Below are 19,804 nucleotides of genomic sequence, written 5' to 3'. Positions count from 1 at the left end.
ACAGTAAGCAAATCCACGGCTCTCGTGCTAAATTTTCAAAAGGAAAACTTCGATAAAATGAGAAAAATAGTTAGAAAAAAACTGAAAGGAGCAGCCAGAAAAGTAAAAAGTGTGCATGAGGTGTGGTCATTGTTAAAAAAAACAAAAAAAACACAAACACAAAACACCATCCAAGAAGCACAGTCCAGATGTATTCCACACATTAACTTGGAAGGAAGGCAAAACGATTACTGGCATGGTTAAAAGGTGAGGTGAAAGAAGCTATTTTAGCCAGAAGATCTTCATTCAAAAATTAGAAGAAGGATCCAACAGAAGAAAATAGGATAAAGCATAAGCATTGGCAAGTTAAGTGTAAGACATTGATAAGACAGGTTAAGAGAGAATTTGAAAAGAAGTTGGCAGTAGAAGCAAAAACTCACAATAAAAACTGTTTTAAATATATCCAAAGCAGAAAGCCTGTGAGGGAGTCAGTTGGACCGTTAGATCGAGGGGTTAAAGGGGCACTTAGAGAAGATAAAGCCATCGCGGAAAGATTAAATGATTTCTCTGCTTCGGTGTTTACTGAAGAGGATGTTGGGGAGATACCCGTACTGGAGAAGGTTTTCATGGGTAATGATTCAGATGGACTGAACCAAATCACGGTGAACATAGAAGATGTGGTAGGCCTGATTGACAAACTGAAGAGTAGTAAATCACTTGGACTGGATGATATACACCCCAGAGTTCTGAAGGAACTCAAAAATGAAATTTCAGACCTATTAGTAAAAATTTGTAACCCATCATTAAAATCATCCATTGTACCTGAAGACCTGGAGGATAGCTAATGTAATCCCAATATTTAAAAAGGGCTCTAGGGGTGATCCAGGAAACTACAGACCGGCTAGCCTGACTTCAGTGCCAGGAAAAATGGAAAGCGTTCTAAATATCAAAATCACAGAACATATAGAAAGACATGGTTTAATGGAACAAAGTCAGCATGGCTTTTCCCAAGGCAAGTCTTGCCTCACATATCTGCTTCACGTTTTTGAAGGAGTTAATAAACACGTGGATAAGGGTGAACTGGTAGATGTAGTTTACTTGAGGTTTTCAGAAGGTGTTTGACAAAGTTCCTCATGAGAGGCTTCTAGGAAAAATAAAAAAAAAGTCTTGGGATAGGTGACAATGTCCTTTCGTGGATTACAAACTGGCTAAAAGACAGGAAACAGAGAGTAGGATTAAATGGACAATTTTCTCAGTGGAATGGAGTGGGCAGTGGAGTGCCTCAGGGGTCTGTATTGGGACCCTTACTTTTCAATATATTTATAAATGATCTGGAAAGAAATACGACAAGTGAGGTAATCAGATTTGCAGATGATACAAAACTGCTCAGAGTAGTTAAATCACAAGCAGATTGTGATAAATTACAGGAAGACCTTGTGAGACTGAAAAATTGGGCATCGAAATGGCAGATGAAATTTAATGTGGATAAGTGCAAGGTGATGCATATAGAGAAAAATAACCCATGCTATAGTTACACAATGTTAGGTTCCATATTAGGTGCTACCACCTAAGAAAGATCTAGGCGTCATAGTGGATAACACATTGAAATAGTCAGTTCAGTGTGCTGCGGCAGTCAAAAAAGCAAACAATATTGGGAATTATTAGAAAGGGAATGGTGCATAAAACGGGAAATATCATAATGCTTCTGTATCGCTCCATGGTGAGACCGCACCTTGAATACTGTGTACAATTCTGGTCGCCACATCTCAAAAAAGCTATAGTTGAGATGGAGAAGGTACAGAGAAGGGCGACCAAAATGATAAGGGGAATGAACAGCTCCCCTATGAGGAAAGGCTAAAGAGGTTAGGATTTTTCAGCTTGGAGAAGCAACTGTTGAGGGGGGATATAATAGAGGTGTTTAAAATCATGAGATGTCTAGAACGGGTAGATGTGAATCGGTTATTTACTCTTTCAGATAATAGAAAGACTACGGGGCACTCCATGAAGTTAGTTTTAAATGTGCCACATGCTAAATCGGAGAAAGTTCTTCTTCACTCATCACACAATTAAACTCTGGAATTTGTTGCCAGAGGATGTGGTTAGTGCAGTTAGTATAGCTGTGTTTAAAAAAAAGGTTGGATACGTTCTTGGAGGAGAAGTCCAATACCTGCTATTAAGTTGACTTAGAAAATAGCCACTGCTACAACTAGCGACAGTAACATGGAATAGACTTAGTTTTTGGGTACTTGCCGGGTTCTTATGGCCTGGATTGGCCACTGTTGGAAACAGGATGCTGGGCTTGATGGACCCTTGGTCTGACCCAATATGGCAACTTATGTTCTTATAGTCTGTCATTGGTAACCCTTCAAAGTGAATTATATTCAGGTTTTGTAGGTATGTTTCCTATCCCCAGAGGCTTACAATCTAAGGGTCCTATTTACTGAGCATTTTTCCCAGAGACATAAAATGGAAGAAACCCTTTAGTAAATGGACGCTTAACTTTGTACCTGAGGTAATGGAGGGTGAAGTGACTTGCCTAAGGTGAGAAGCAGTGTCAACAAAATTTAAACCCTGACTTCTCTAGATCACAGTTCACCATCACTAGGTTAAACCTCAACTCCTTAAACATTTTCATTTTCTGGCTCAATCTGTCCAATGCTCAATTAAACAGATATGGCTTAGACTTTGGTAATTACTGTGAAAGTAACTACCTGTTAAAGTGGTATACTTGAAACATATTTCTGCACGGTTATGCCTGCTTTCCCTTTAAAGATAAGGAAAATGTTGATCGTTGAAGACCCTTGGTAATCTTGATTTTGTAAAAAGGATTATACACAATTTTTCTTTCAGTATTATTGAGCTTTCTTTACATAGTTATTTCAGATTGCAAAGAAATCTGGCGATAGTAATCTAGTTTGATGTGGAAGAATAGTCCACATCATTTCAAAACTGACATTTCAATAGATCTAAGAGCCAGGAAGAGAAAGTATGGGCAATAAGAAAAAGAAAACACTTTCCCTTCAACAAAACAAGCTTTCAGTCAAGTAAAAAAAAATAACTTCAGAAGCATCTGAATAGTAGGTTCCAAAATCAAAACTAAAGCCAAGACAAAAAAAAATAGAATTTGCCACACACTATGCCACCGCACTTTTGCTCTAACTCAAGAGTCAGTTGCTGGTGTGTTGCTTATTCTAAAAAGTTATTGGCCCAGCAGTAGCACTCCCTACTGCTATCCAGGAAGTTTAACTGATCCCCAATACAGATTTTCATTCTATATTGTAGACAAAGCTAGTTAACTTGGAGAAGTAAGAAATACCCTCAGCAAGCTGGTCAAGGCATTCATTCCCAAGATTTAATTTTTCCAATATCTACTACTGCTCCACAACAATTACTGTCTACAAAAATCTGTTTACTCATACCTGATATTTAATTACAATTTTTACAATTTCCATGAAGAGAGTTGGTACCTACTCATGAAGACCAAAATGACAATCCTATTACCCCTGTAATTATTTTGGACTGGGGTCTGGTTTAGCAGAACAATGCTTCAAAAATTTAGCAAAATCACCTTCTAAAACAGAGAGTAAGGATTTCTATTAGTGAGCTCTGCAATTTGGGTGACCTCTCCTTTAAGACAACAGAAAACAGAGTATTTAGTTTCACCAAAATATTCACAAGTATTAACTATGAAGTTTGCAAATATTTTCTTTATACAATCATCCAACAGCACAAAAAATATTAATAAGTAGTTTAATGATAAATGCGTTAAAAATAACTAGTATAGCATAATTAAGATAAACACCAAAACTTTGTGATGTAAGAATTTACCTGATGCATCTCCAACTTTAAAATCACTGTCATCTGAGCTGTCATAATCTAAAGCTTCTAGCAAGGAAGCTGCCAAAGGCTTCACTTGTCTTCTCTTGGAATTGCGATCCACTGTGGAGGACAAGAATGTTGTTAGTTCTTGAAAATATGAAATAAAAAATTCCCTCTCTCGCTATCAATTCAATGGACTTGTCTTTACCAATTGGGAAAACCATGATAGTAAGTAAAGCAAGTTTGCTTACCATAAATAGGTGCTTTCTGTAGATAACAATTAGCCATGGTATGTAGGTGCTGTCATCCAGCAGCACTAAACAAACTTGTCTCTCCAAGCTAGTAGATCTCTAAGCTCTATTGAGCATGTGCAGTAGCTCCCACAGGATTGTTGCTTCATGAGCCTCCTCAGTCTTATTCAGAGCTATCTAGCTTTGTAGTCAACTCTCCAGGAAGGAGGGAGAGTACCTCATGGCTAAATTTTGCTTATCTACAGAAAACAGTTTACGGTAAGCAAACTTGTTTTTTCCATTGATAAGCAGGCTGAATTAGCAATGATATGTGAGGAGTCCCAAGCAAGGACTGTATCGAAGCTTTACTGAAAAAGCAACCCAGACTCAATCATGGAGAGCGGACTACTGCAAGATTCAAGTTATGCAACACTGCATGCCTTAAGTTACTACTCAGTTCTTGAAAAATTGCTCAGACTGTAGTAGAATATAAAGGTGTATATAGAGGACCATGTGGCAACTCTGTATGTGTCTTCCAAAATAAGCCTCTCGCAAGTGAGCAATTGAAAAAGCCAGAGCTCTCACTTGATGCGCTTTGACTGATTAGTGAGATCAAGATTAGCTAAAGTGTACAGTGTTGAATACACTCTTCTATCCAATTGCACAATGTGTATTTGGAGTCTGCCATACCCAGTCTTTTCATGACATACAAGACAAAAAGCTGAGACGCCTGTCAACATGACCAAGTCCTTCTTTTGTAACAGGCTAGAGTCTTTTTTCAGTCCTAAGTGTGGAGTAGCTTCTCACCATCATTAGTATGTGGTCAAAGAAAGAAGGTGGGTAATATGATGAACTGGTTAATGTGGAAGGCTGAGACCACCTTGGGAAGGAACTTTGGGTGAGTTCAAAGAACACCACTTACAGAAGAACTGCATATAAGGCGGGTAGTGGATAAGTGCCTGAAACTCGCCAACTCTCCTCGTTGAAGCAACCTCAGTGAGGAACACTACTTTCCATGTTTAGTACTTTAGAAACACCATATCCAAAGGTTCAAACAGCAGTTTCCTAACATGTGTAACACTATGCTAAAATCCCAGGGCACTGGAAGTTTACAGAATAGAGGCTTCAAGTACCACAGACCTTTCATAAGTTTTGCCACTAAAGGATGTGTTAATATTGGCCTACTGTCCACCAAGACATGATAAGTCATTATGGCACTGAGGTGAACTCTTACCGAAGATATGGCGCGTCAAGTCAGAAAGGAGATGCATATAGGACAAAAGATGGGGTAGCTCACAGGAAAGTGTCAAATCCATTTCAAGTGCACAAATTTGAATATTTATTCCACTTGAATAAGTAGTTTCATTTAGTGGAAGGCTTTCTGCCGAGAGTACGATACCCTCAATGGATTTTAGCAAAGACAAGTTAGCAACTGAGTGCTCGACATCCAAGCTGCAAGGCTGAAGATTGGAAAATTGGGAGGCAGCAAGAGCCCTTCTTCCTGGGTTAACAGATCTGGATTCGATACAAAGTATATAAGACGACATGAAAAAAGTTGTACAAGAAACGCATACCAGACTTGTCTGGGCTATGCTGGAACTATGGGAATCATGCAGGCATTGTCCTGCACGAGCTTCTGAAATGTACTTGTAAAAGCAAATTTGCTTACCATAAACGGTGTTTCCGTAGATAGCAGGATGAATTAGCCATGCTGTCTGGGAAGAGTCGCGACCCGAGGTAGGCGGAGTCTCCTCAGCTAGTAACAGAACTTTGACTCTGTGCGGTGGAGTTCCTGCGCGGTTCCCTCGTCTCCTCAGTTTCTTTGTAGCCAAGCAAGAGGTAAGATAGGTTAATTTGTTCCGTAAGTGACTGTCTAGGGAGGAGGGAGGGAACGCATGGCTGATTCATCCTGCTATCTACGGAAACACCGTTTACGGTAAGCAAACTTGCTTTTTCTGATCGATAGCAGGGCTGAATTAGCCATGCTGTCTGGGAGTCCCAAGCTCCCGGGTTGTGTCCATGTATAATGTTTTTGAAGGATGGGAAGTAGTAGACAGTCTCATATCTTTCGTGTAGTTGATAAGACTGCTGTGCCTAGAGCTGCATCAGAGGTCGTTTGTTGTTGAAGGGAATAGTGACTTGTGAAGGTATGAATGGAGGACCATGTTGCCGCTTTGCAAATATCCAGTAGCAGAACATTGTTTAAGTGGGCAACTGATGCTGCTGTGGCGCGTATCTGGTGCGCCTTAGGCTTATCTGCAAATTTTAAGGAACGTTTATTGTAGCAAAATAGAATACATTGTGATAGCCAACTAGCTATAGTCCTTTTTGAAACGGGTTGACCCGGATCGTTGGGGTTAAAGGAGAGGAATAGATGAGAGTACCTAGAGGCGGAGTGTGTCCTATGTTTATAGTAGGTGAGAGCCCTTTTACAGTCTAGGGTATGTAAAAGCTTTTCTCGATCATTGGCATGTGGCTTTTGCATAAAAATGGGAAGAGTGATGGTTTGATTGATATGAAAGGCGGAAACTTCCTTTGGGAGAAAGGTAGGATGAGGTTAGAGGGTTACTTTATCATGATAGAATTCCAGATAAGGAGAGTAATGAACCAAAGCTTGAAGCTCACTGACCCTCCGGTGCTGATGTAATGGCCACAAGAAATACAGTTTTCCATGTCACATATTTTATGTGGTTGGTGTCCATAGGTTCAAAGGGTGGTAGCATGAGCTGCTCCAACACTATGTTGAGATCCCATGGTACCGGCGGTTTAGTCACCGGTGGGCGGAGCCGTAACATGCCCTTTATGAGTCTAGATATTAATGGATGATTTGATATGGGCAAATCATGCTGCTGGTCATGAAACGCTGCAATAGCACTGTGTACTCTGACTGAAGTGGTAGCTAAACCTGCTTCGTAAAGTGTGTGCAGATACTGTAGAACTTGAGAGGTGGTAGCGGAAAAAGGATTTATGTTCCTAGGGCTGCACCAGGTGAGATAGCGATTCCATTTACCTGTATAGTTTAGTCTTGTGGAAGGCTTTCTGGATGCGATAAGAATATCCTCCACCTCAGTGAGTAAATTAAGGTGAGTCAATACCTGCCATTCAATCTCCATGCCATGAGATGAAGCGATTGATTCAGCGAGTGAAGAAGAGAGCCCCCTTCTTGTGTCAGAAGATGTGGATGGTTTTGTAGTAGTATCGGTTTGCGTATGGAAAGACGCATCAGATAGGCATACCATGGCTGTCTTGGCCATGCTGGTGCGATGAGTATCATGTCCGCCACATCCTGTATGCATTTTTGAATTGTCCGAGAAATCAGTGGAATGGGAGGATAAGCATACATCAGGCCCGTTTGTCCATGGAATGAGGAAGGCATCGGGGGGCTAATCGTATGCTGCTGGGGTAAATTGAGCAGAAAGTTTGAAACTTGTCTGTTGCTTTCTGTGGCAAAGAGATCGATTGACGGAAAACCCCATTTTTGAAAAATGTTCTCTGTTACTTTTGGATTCAGGGTCCACTCGTGTGGATGGAACACTCAGCTTAGACGATCTGCTGTTATATTGTCTAGGCCTGGAAGGTAAGTTGCTTGGAGAGAAATTTGGAATTTTAGAGTCCAATGAAGTATTCGAAGTGCCATCCAAGAACTGGACCCTCCTTCCTTGATTATGTAAAACATTGCCACTTGGTTGTCGGTATACACCATGAGATTTGAGTAGCGGATCTGAATTGAGAAGGTTTGAAGTGCCTTCCATATTGCTCGCAGTTCTAAGAGATTGATCTGGTATCGGGATTCCTGAGGATTCCAGAGCCCTTGAGTCTTCAGGGGACCTAGGTGGGCTCCCCAACCTTTCTTGGACGTGTCCGCAGTGAGCGCAATCTGATGTGGAGGTAGCCGGAAGAGGGCTCCCATTGAGAGGTTGGAAGGAGAGAGCCACCAATGAATGTCCTCTTTCATTGAGTTGGTAATGAGTATCCTGAAGCTGAGTGGTTGTAGAAACTGAGACCACTGCAATTTTAATCCCCACTGTAAGCGGCGCATATGAAGCTTGGTGTGGGGAACTACATAGATGGCTGCTGCCATATGACCCAGAAGTTGAAGGATTTGGCGTGCAGATACTTGGGTTTTGTTGATTAGGTTGTTTGCTAACGTCAGAGTGTGCATGCTGTCTGATGGGAAATATGCTTTCTGCTCTGTCATATTGATGACAGCACCTATAAATTGAAGTATTTCTGTAGGTTGGAGTTGGGATTTTTTGAAGTTGATTAGGAATCCCAACTTCTGAAGGCAATTTATAGTGCGTAACGTGTGTTCCTGGAGAGTGCACGGGTCGGAAGCCACTATCAACCAGTCGTCCAGGTATGGAAATATCTGGATCGACATTTGTCTGAGATGAGCCACCACCACTGCTAGGCATTTCGTGAATACCCTGAGGACTGAAGAAAGACCAAAAGGGAGAACCTTGTATTGGTAATGTGAGCTCTGAGCTTGAAAGCAGAGGTATTGCCAAGAAGAAGGGTGGATTGGAATATGGTAGTAGGCATCCTTCAGGTCGATGGAGCATAGCCAATCGTTGGGTTGTAAAAGAGGTAGGATGTTCTTGAGAGAGGTCATCTTGAATTTCTCTCTCTGAATGCGTTGGTTCAGGAGACGGAGAACCAAAATAGGACGAAGGCCCCCTGATTTCTTTGGAATGAGGAAATATTGAGAATAGAATCCTTGATTCTGAAGGTGAAGAGGGATTGTTTGAATGGAATGCTGCAGGATCAGGTTGGTTAACTGACTTGAGGGATGTGGTATGAGTGGGTACAGACCGTATTGGAGAACGGTGAGGAAGAGGTGGGATAGATTTGAAATTTAGTTGGTAACCCTCTTTTATGATGTTGATAACCCATTGGTCTGCGGTAATTGACGAGGAAGAATTGAAGACGACCTCCTATGTAATTCGGGTGTGGTAGTGGTGGTTGAATCCTCTTCAGAAAGATGAAGTTGATGGCTATTTTTGTTGTGCAGCTGGTGCTTGTTTTTATTGCCTCTGTTGTCTAGGTCATCCTCTTGTGGCGGCCTGTGGTATGGATCTAGCAAAAGTATATGGTTGTTGTCTATACTGAGTAAATGGTCGAGAACATGCCCTCTGATAATACAGACGACGGTAAAATGGAGGGTATTTCTGCTGATGTTTTTGTGTTTCAATCATGTAGGTAAGCGATTGTACCGCTGCAGACTGCTCTTTTAGTCTAGAAACCATCTCCGTAAACTGATCAAAGAGATTGCTTCCCACACATGGAATATCTGCCAGTTTCTTGGACGTCTGATTGAAAGCACTGGCCTTTAACCATGCAAGACGCCTGGCCGCAATGTCCGTGGCAGAGGCTCGCAATGTTGATTCAAATGACTCGAAAATGGATCGAAGAAAATGTCTAAGACCTTCTTCAAGATCGAGGTATGGCTGTGGAAGAGTATTGTCTTCTGAGATGCAAATAGGACGTAGTTGTTGCAGAGTTTCAAAGAGGTACTACGTGGTATAAAATTGGTGATGTTGAATCCTGGAGGTTAACATCGAGGAATGGTATACCTTCTTTGCAAAGTCGTCCAGACATTTGCTCTCTTTAATTGGTGGGGTGTTGGAATGTAACTTGGAGCGTTTTGCTCTTGAGAGCAGACTCTACAACGACCGAATGATGTGGAAGTTGGAGTCTCAAATGGAAGAATTGCGTATTTTGTACTTTATATCAATCTTCCTGGAAGCTGCAGTAGTAGTAAAAGGAGTCTTCCAATTTTTTAAAATAAGATTCTGTAAGACCTCATGCGGTGGTAGGGCCATTGGTTCAGCAGGAGCCTCGAATATCTTTAGGATTCCCATCATCTCAGCCCTTGGGTCCAGTATTTTTCCCCGTCTGGACTTGGAGGGTGGTTCCTACCTTTTCGATAAACTTAGCATAAGTTAAGTCTTCTGGAGTAGAATTAGGCTCCGGTGGACTTTCCGGGGAATCAGAAGGAAGTCCCGTTGAAGAGTGAGACGAAGCAATGGAAATATTGGAACCCGGGCTGGTAGGTTGTAATTCCTGTTCTAAATCAGGTTCCCTTGCAACCAGAGACAGTGAAGGTGAGGGAAAAGATTGCAAGGGGGAATCAGGTGGAAATTGTTTAGTTTGTTCTAATTCTTGAAAGAAAGAGGATAATGCCTCCGAGATTTTTGACATGGCTGATTCTGCCAGAGTTCCCTGCAGAGGAATGTATATTTTTTGTTTCCTCGATTTTGAAGGAAAATGAACCGAAGAGTCTACAGCTTGAGATGCAGACTTAATGCTGGGAGTTAAGTGGCGTCTTTTGGCCAAAGGAGTTTGATCTGTGGAAGATAGTTCTTTGGATTTGGAAGCTGATGACTTTCCAGAAAGAGAGAAGTCACTCGCAATAGATTGTAACGATGGAGAGGTTTCTGCTGCAGACAGAAGCTCCACTTCCATGTCTCTACTGGATGTAGAAGCAATAGGTGAAACCTCTTGGTGTTTTCTTTTTTGAGTCCTTTTCTGAGGAATATTTTCTAAATTTAAAGATATTTGTTCTGAAGAGGTTTGTGTTGTAGGGACGGGCATACTGTGCACCGGTTCCCATTCTTTTCGTTTGGCAGTACGGTTTACTTCATCCGAAGTATGTGGTTCAGACTGTCTCTTTTTTGATGTACCATGTTTAGAAGGAGAAAGGAGCAGTTTAAGTGCTCCGTGCTCCGCCTTTGCGTCATATGGTTTGGATATACTGAATGTCATATCCGATCCGTGCGACTTTTGAACGATATGCGTCATTAGTGCTCCGGGCGTCCTGGATGCCCCGTATGAATGGAAAGCGCCGTGGAAGCATCATGCATTCATTGCTTCTGCTCCAAATGGAGGGGTTCTCTAGGCTTGGAAAGCCTGATCCCCCTCAATGCATCTCCCTTTCCTGATGTATTTTTTAATGTCTGAGCCCCGACTCGTTTTAAGGGTGATTTGGACTTTGAGGATCCAGCAGTTAGACTACGGCGCACTGTAGAGGGGTCTACTGAAGAAGCCCTTTTTGTATGGGACTTACCCGCCGCCGGTCCCAGCGATGAATGGGCGGAGGTCGGTGGAGCCGAAGATCTGATTCTGAGACGCTCTATCTTCGCTGCCCTGTGCCACTGAGCCCGGGGAGGCATGCAGCCGCAGTCCCAACACGACGATTGGTCGTGTTCTGGGCTTAGGCACAGGTAGCAGTAATTATGTCCGTCTGTTAAGGACATAATTTTTCCATTGGCAGTATTTGAATCCTGACAGCTTGGGAGCCAGAGATTCAATCAATGAAAAAATTCTGAGAAAAAAAAAAAGTGAAAAAAATCTTCCGTGAGGAAAAAATGTAAGGAGAAAAAACCCTGTGTGCGATCGGCTCACGGAAAAAAAAGAAACTGAGGAGATGAGGTAACCACGTGGGAACTCCACCGCACAGCCGCTCAGAGTCAAAGCTCTGTTACTAGCTGAGGAGACTCCACCTACCTCTGGTCACGACGCTTCCCAGACAGCATGGCTAATTCAGCCCTGCTATCGACGGGAAATGAAAGGAATTGGTTGAAAAGTATACACAAGGCTTTTTCCCCCCCAATCTAGGAGAAAAACATCCCAAGCTAGTCCAAGATTGCTAGGAATAACTGAACAGAATTGGTCAAGTTTTCGGTGATATTCCATCGGGAACAGGTCGATAGATGGGTGATTCCACAACTCAAAAAAGATCATCAACAGTAAACAGAGGACATTTGTGATGGTGGAAGGTAGCTAAGATGGTCTGCCAGCGAATTGGATATATCTGGTAGGTATGTGGCATGAAAAGCGACTTGATGGTTGACTGCCTACCACCAAATCTCCAGTGCTTCCTGACACAGGAGTCCATTCCACCCTGTTTGCTGACATTAAATATAGCGACTTAGCTGTCTGTTTGAACCAATACACTTTTGCCTTGGAGAAAATGAGTGAATGCAACTAGCGCCTGCTTGATCGTTCTGAGCTTGAGAAGGTTGATCTGAAGATGACTCTCTACAAATGAATAAGTGCCCTGCTTCCGGCAGCCTTGGGCATGTGCCCCTAGCCCCTTGTTGAGGCATGTGTCACCAAGGTAATGAGGGAGAGGCCGAAGGGTAGCCATCCTGAAGAACGTAGGAGAGCAGCCATCAGTAAAGTTCTCATTTCATCTCTGCAGAAATGCAGATGACAGATTCCATCTGTTGGATTAACAGATTTCACTGTTCACGCAAGCTCCATTGTAGACAGAGAATGTGTAGCCAGGTCAAAAGGATAACATATACCACTGCTGACATGTGACCCAAATGACCATAACTTGCCGGGCCATGTCAGAAGTGTTCATAGAAGCCATAATACCAGTTAACAGAGTCTATACCCCTTCTGAGATTAGGAACACATACTGCAGCAGCAAATCTATCCAGGCATCAATGAATTGGATGCATTGTGTCAGAGCCTAATTGGATTTATTGAAGTTTACTAGAAAGCAAAAACTCTGCAGTAGGTGAATCGTTGTGTAGAACTGATGCAACACATTTTCCAGAGAAGGTGCAGTAAGGAGCCATTCATCCACGCATGGGAACACCTGAATCCCCCAATGCCGCAGATGAGCCGCAATCATCAAAAGGCAATTGGAGACCCTAGAGTCAATCGATATGCGAAATGGAATTACTTTATATTGGTAATGGGTGGAATCCCCTTGGAAGCAAGGGTAGCACCAGGATGGGTAGATGGGTATAAGTGAATAGACATCTTTGAGATCCAGGAAGCACATCTACTCCCCATAAACCAGGAGAATGGTGTTGAGAGAATTAATCTTGAATTTTTCCTGGTACATTTATTTGTTCAAGTATCTCAATCTAGGATAGGCCTCAGTCCCCCAACTTCTTGGTATGAGGATGTATCAGGAATAGAAAGCCCTGTCCCAGCTGGGATAGTGAGAACTGTTCTATTGCATTGTGCTGAAGTAACGACTGCATTTCCTCCTGGAGTTGGAGCAATTGGAAGGTATCCAACTCGAGAGCTCCTGTTTTCAGAAGGTAAGGTAGCCAGGAAAAATGCAAACAGTAACTATACCACACATTTCTGAAAACCTCTGTGTCTATCATGATCTGGCACCAAGCTGGAAGGAAGGCTTGATTCTGCACACTACTGGATCGGCGATGTTCTGGACAGCTGGGATCAAACACTGGGGCCCATTATGGCTTTGGCCTGCAGAAACAACTTTGGCTGTCTTTGTTATCTCCCACGAGATTTGGCCAGAAGTTGTTGCAGCTGTGTCTGTGATTGTAAGATAGGAGATGGTAATGCTGGAAAAAACGATAAGGATGCCTGATAACAGCACCTCCTATTGTAGGCAATTCCTCATGTGTATTTCAAACTGGTTAAAAGACAGGAAACAGTAGGATTAAATGGTCAGTTTCCTCAGCGGAAAAAGGTAAACAGTAGAGCACCCTAGGGATCTGTACTTGGATCTGTGCTTTTCAATATATTTATAAATGATTTGGAAAGGGATACAAGTGAGGTGATCAAATCTGCAGATGAGACAAAATTATTCAGAGTAGATAAGTCACATGTGGATTGTGATAAATTGCAGGACCACCTTGCGAGTCTGAAAGATTAGGCCTCCAAATGGCAGATGAAATTTAATGTGGACAAGTGCAAGGTGGTGCATATAGGGAAAAATAACCCATGCTGTAGTTACACAATGTTAAAGTTACATATTAAAAGTCATCACCCAGGAAAAAGATCTAGGCATCATCTGCTTAGTGTGCTGTGGCAGTCAAAAAAAGCAAACGATATTAGGAATTATTAGAAAAGGAATGGTAAATAAAATGGAGAATGCCATAATGCCTCTAACACTTCATGTTGAGACCTCACCTTGAGTACTGTGTGCAATTCTGGTCACCACATCTCAAAAAGAGATACAGTTGCATTGGAGAAGGTACAGAGAAGAGTGACCAAAATGATAAAGAGGATGGAATGGCTCCCCTATGAGGAAATGCTAAAGAGGTTGGGACTGTTTAGCATGGAGAAGGGACGGCAGAGGCCTATAAAATCATGAGAGGACTAGAAAGGGTAAATGTGGATCTTATTTACTCTCAAGTTAGCAGGACTAGGGGGTACTCCCATGAAGTTAGCAAATAGCACTTTAAAACAAATCTAAGAACATTCTCTCACCCAAAGCACAATTAAGCTCTGGAATTCATTGCTAGAGGATGTGGTTAGGGTAGGTAGTGTAGCAGAGTTTAAAAAAGGTTTGGATTTGTTCCTTGGGGGGGGGGGGGGGAGAAGAGTCCATAAACTTCTATTAATCAAGCTGACATAGGGAATAGCCACTGCTATTACTGGCATTAGTAGCATGGGATATTTTTAATGTGTGGGTACTTGCAATCTGGATTGGCCGCTGTTAGAAACAGGATGCTGGGCTTCATGAACCCTTGGTCTGACCCAGCATGGCAATTTCTTTTGTTCTTAAAGGCCAACTGAACATGCTCGGCTGGTCAGGCGCTGTGGATAAGGACTGAAGTGCAACATGCTGGTCTTTAATCTGAGCAACTGTTTCCCACAGCTTTTCGCCCAAAAGGTTGTGTCCTAGGCATTGGAGATTTGCAAGCATTTCATGCATATTTTTCCAGATGCTGGTAGCTGAAAGCCAAACCATGCGACGCAACCTTATCGCAGCTGCAGATTTCTGTGCAACAAAACCAAAGGCTTTCGCCACATCTCTTAGCAACTGAAGAGAGCATGGGTGCCAGATTCTATAATGAGCAAATGGCTTTAGATTCAGGATGCAGTCACTGATATACTGGACCATATAAAACTGATGAGTAATACTGGCTGTAAACATACAGCCCTGAAACACTACCACCTCCCACCCAGATCACCTGAAGTTATCCAGGAGCCTGTCATCCTTTCCTGGAGAAGAGTTGAAATGAAGTTTTATCTTTGCCTTCTTAAGAGCAAACTCCAGCACTCTGATTGGTGTAGAAACTATACTCCATCATAACCTAGAGGTTTCTGCATCTTGTACTTAAATTATAGTTTTCTGGCTACTATTATGCCAGAACTTGGTATTTCCCACATCTTCATTTGTACAGCATCCAAAACAGCATGAGTCAGAAGGACTACTGGATCCAACAATATGTCTAGATTCTGCAGCAATCCCATGACCTCTGAGCAAGGATCTTTTTCTTTAAGTATGGCAATGTTGAGTTTGCCCCTTATACCTCATGTATAAGAGGTCTTATGGAGGGGATATAAAGTCCAAAAAAGTTCTTGGAATGGATCTGTTGAATCCACATCAGAACCTCTGGGTGATGGCATACTAGGCCAAGGGTAGATGGACGAATCTCAGGATTGAGGCAGCAGCTCAGGGTGTCCTGCAGGCAAGACTGACCAGCCAGTTCAAACTGAGATGACTCCGCTGTAAGCGATGATGTGGATCCATTAAGTACAGGATTCGAGGATCCAGCTATCGGAAGCAGTGAGCTGAAGCTTGTGAAAGCGCTGTACCAAATGTGGTAAATGACGACAAGCATTTTCTCCAGGCTCCCTGGACAATGAGGAGAAGAACCCATTTACTATCTCAGTCACTTGTTCAATAGACTGAGTCCTTTGTGCTGATGTGAGAGGGGAAGCATCCTCTTCTGAGACCAGAATTAGTTCCTGTTCCATAGTTTGTCTATTGGACGCAATGGGCATAATGGAACAAACGAGTCTGACATGTCTAGGTATAGCCCTTGAGCCAGCATCTGTGCCACAGGGAGAACCATTGCAATCTGTGGATACAAAGGAATAAAATCTCCAGATGGTCCTATTTCAGCCCTTGTCATATAGTGTTCAATACGCAAGACTGCTTGCAGAATTTGAATCTTGAGAAAGAGAGGTCAGAGAAGACAGCTTGTGTGACTGTGAAGGGGAACTCTTGAAAGTAGAAGAGGATTTCTTCTTAAGCTTAACATTTTCCAAATACTCATATGCCACATGCTTGGAGCTGCGATGAGAAGGCATCCCTAGGTGCATCAATAAACTTGTGCAGCCTGGAATGAAGCCAGGTTGCACAGAATGCATTAGAGTACAATGCATCGCTGAACGGTGTTGCAGTGTCAAAGCATCATGCGTCAATAGCACTGGGACTCCATGCATCAGGCACATCGGTGTAGAGGGATGTGTTGATGTGGTCTTCAAATGCATTGGAAATCTATGCTTCATGTGCAGAGGTGGCTGTCAACACTCCTTGCACCAATGCATTGTTTTTTTTGTGTTTCTTCGATGCATGTAGAGGTGGTTCTGAGTGGCACTGCTTCGATCTTGACGCATGCCGGTCAGGTCCACTCAACCCAGAGGCTTTGGAATGCACAGACGGGGCAGTTTTTAAAGAGTTCCACATCCTACCCAGAGGGGTGAGGGAATCTGTGATCCAGCAGGAAGACTTGCTGCAGCTTCTGACCAAATAACAGAGACATGTGATCACAGGCCTGACAGTTTGCCCGATTGTGGTCAGGCCCTAAGCACCAGTACCACAGCTGGTGCCCAGCTTTGACGGACATTATATGGACACAAATGCAACTTTTAAAACCTTCCGACATGATTGAGAAGCTTGAAGGAAGAGTTCCAGAAAAATCTCTCCCCTACTTAATTGTTGCTTGGCTTTTTTTTGGGGGTAGCATTCAAAAGTTCTGCTGTGAGTGCTGCAGATGCAGCAAGGCAAAAACAAAAAAAAAAAAAAAAAGTGTTCAAATTATTTTCAGAAGTTTTAGAAAAAAATTCTTGAAGGAGAGAAAGTAAACATCCGTACTGCAGATTTAACAATACCCATGTGAGAACTCCTACACATGCTCAGTAGAGCTGAAAGCTCTACTATCTTGGAGAAACAAGTGTTCGATTCTACTAGATGACAACACCCACATAACATGGCTAATTCAGGCTACTTATCGACAGAAAAATTAATTTTCTTTGAAAGATCTTGCAAAGCTTCCCTGCTTGTAAGGACTGGAAATTTCATTCATCCTGTCTCCAAGATTTGCTTTCTAATGCTTCAGCATATACCATCATTAGGATTATTAACAAAAATATGTACTACATATCAGGAAACAGAAGAGTGCTAACATTTGTAAAGTTTGTTGGCAAGTTGAATAAAATAAGAGAAGCCCTACCAAACTCTTTCAAATGCAACAGTAGCATAATTAGGTGAAATCTCTGTGTAAGACTACTGTTTAAATTATATATCTATCTAGCTTTACCACTAGCCACATCTATTCTAGATCTTTCAGTCATACAGGTAACTACTGGCACTGTCCCAGGTTTATTTTCAGCTACCAGATCCTTACCTAACACAATTTTCATTTAAGGTGAATTATATTACGCAAAAAATTGGTGTGTTCAGCTATGAGCTACTAAAGCATGTCAAACTTTTAAAGCTCAGGGCACACCTTCCTCAACAAAAACATTATGTGGCACATTAACTTCCATAGAGAAGACTCAAATGGCCAAACAAAGGGCTAGGGAAGCATTGGACATACCACCAGACTCCTGCAAATTTTAAAATGAAGGGAGAAAAAGGGAGGAGACACATGAACTCATCATGATGGACCAGCTGCTTCTACATACAAGTGCAGGGAGAAATTGTGTGAGATGGGCAGCCAATTAATTTTGCTTCAGCATGTGACTGCCAGAGCTTAAAAATTGGGGCAGCCTGTGAGTAAGCAGACTCTCTCCTGGTTAGCAGACTGCATATCTTTTTGCTATCAACAAGCAGGCATTCCACTTCAAGACCGTGTTAAAGCACACTCTGTGAGGGCCATGGCAACTTCAGTAGCACACCTACGATCGGTGCCGCTTCCTGACATTTGCAGGGCTGCCACCTAGAGTTCTCTCCATACTTTTACAGCCCATTATTGCTTAGACAAGGCCGGAAGACAAGATTCCATCTTCGGCCAGTCTATCTTGTGCAACATTTTCGCAACTTGACGTACAACACCCTTCCACCTGCCCATTAGGGTTCAGGATGCCCTCTACCAAATTTCACCCCAGTCCTTGTGCCTATTGCACATCTTGGATACATTTGGTACATTTCTCGGACATCTTCAGCTCGGTACTCACCCATATGTGAGGACTACCATCCTGCTTGTCCTGTGAGAAAGCAAATGTTGCTTACCTGTAACAGGTGTTCTCACAGGACAGCAGGATGTTAGTCCTCATGAAACCCGCCAGCCACCCCGCGGTGTTGGGTTCGTTATGTTTTCTTATTTTAGTTTTTGGCACTTCCTGTGCTTTAAACAAGACTGAAGGGGGACCCCTGCTGGCTGCAGGACATGCCCAGTAGGTGCCAAAGTTCTAGAAACTTTGACAAAAGTGTTCCGTGATTTGGCTCCATCCTGTGATGTCACCCATATGAGAGGACTACCATCCTGCTTGTCCTGTGAGAAATAGATATATCTAAGCCCAAACACAGACATACAGACATACAAACAAATACAGTTGTGCTCATACGTTTACATACTCCTCGCAGAATTTGTAAGATGTGTAGCATTTTAAACAAAACATGAGTGATCAGACAAAACATGACATTTTTAATGTTTCAAATTAAAGTATTTTATGCATCACAAAATAGCACAAATCATTAAACAAACCATAGCAAAATGGTCCTGTTCAAAAGTTTACATACATTTAATATCATGTAGTACTCCCTTTTGCATCACTGACAGCCTGCAGTCTTTTGCAATAGTTGTGAATGAAGCCCTTTATTTTCTCATGTTGTAAAACTACCCATTCCTCTTGGCAAAAAGCCTCCAGATCACTAAATTGTTTGGTTGTCTAGCATGAACTGCATGATTGAGTTCTTCCTAAAGCGAAGACTGTGATGGCACCTCCAGAACATCACTTTCTTCTGCTGCAGCCGCTGAAGGGTCGACTTGGCCTTATGTTTCAGATCACCATCATTTGGAAAGTCCAAATGTGCCCCAGGTGCAGCTTCCTGGCTGATGAATGCAAATTATCCTACATCATCATCTGATAAGATGCTGTATTCATCCTGCCATCAATATTGAATAAATTCCCTGTGCCCCTGAAGCTCATGTAACCCCAAATCAGCAGAGAGCCACCCCCATGCATCACGGTAGGGACAGTGTTGATTCCTCTCCAAACTCAGTTTATGGTTGTGACCATAAACTTCAATTTTGGTCTCATCACTACAAATTATTTTGTTCCAGAATTTTTTTAGACTTCTCTAGGTGCTATTTGGCATATTGAAGGCAGGCTGTTCTGTAGAATTGGTGCAACAATGGCTTTTTTCTGGCAACTTAACATGCAGCCCATTTTTGTTCAAGTGTCTCCATATTGTGTATATCCTGAAACACCCACACTACTTTGTTTCAGAGAAGCCTGTATTTCAGTAGAAGTTGCTTGTGGGTTTTTCTTTGCATCCCAACAAATTTCCTAGCAGTTAGGTCTGAAATCTTTGTTGGTCTGGCTTGATATTAAACAAATCCATAATTTTCCAATTCTTGACCAGAGTTTGAACAGTACTGATTAGCATTTTCACATCTTTGGATATCTTTTTATATCCTTTTCCTGAATTATACAGTTGAACTACTTTTGCTCTAAGATCCTTTGAGAGTCCTTTTGCTTTCCCCATGCTTCAGTAATCAAAGTCTATGCAACCCTGGATGAAATGCACAAGGGTTTCTCAAGAGATAAGAAACTCAATGCAATTAGTGTCTGTGTATAAACAGTCAAACAAGGCACAGGTG

The 19,804-nt window shown here is 42.3% G+C and overlaps 1 protein-coding gene across 10 annotated transcripts in view; it reads right to left on the bottom strand.

Moving 5' to 3' along the window:
- Window positions 1-19,804, bottom strand: part of PHF14 (PHD finger protein 14) — a 1,104,121-nt gene that overhangs the window by 1,077,280 nt on the left and 7,037 nt on the right. For all 10 annotated transcript variants that reach the window (XM_029588971.1, XM_029588965.1, XM_029588970.1 and 7 more), the window contains exon 2: window positions 3,808-3,918. In XM_029588971.1, coding sequence (XP_029444831.1) covers window positions 3,808-3,918 — 111 coding nt within the window. The remainder of the gene's footprint in view (window positions 1-3,807; window positions 3,919-19,804) is intronic.

This window comes from Rhinatrema bivittatum, chromosome 2 (genome assembly GCF_901001135.1).
Source record: "Rhinatrema bivittatum chromosome 2, aRhiBiv1.1, whole genome shotgun sequence".
NCBI lineage: Eukaryota > Metazoa > Chordata > Amphibia > Gymnophiona > Rhinatrematidae > Rhinatrema > Rhinatrema bivittatum.
Note: the sequence above shows the minus strand (reverse complement) of the source record. Positions and strands in the feature narration are given on the sequence as shown.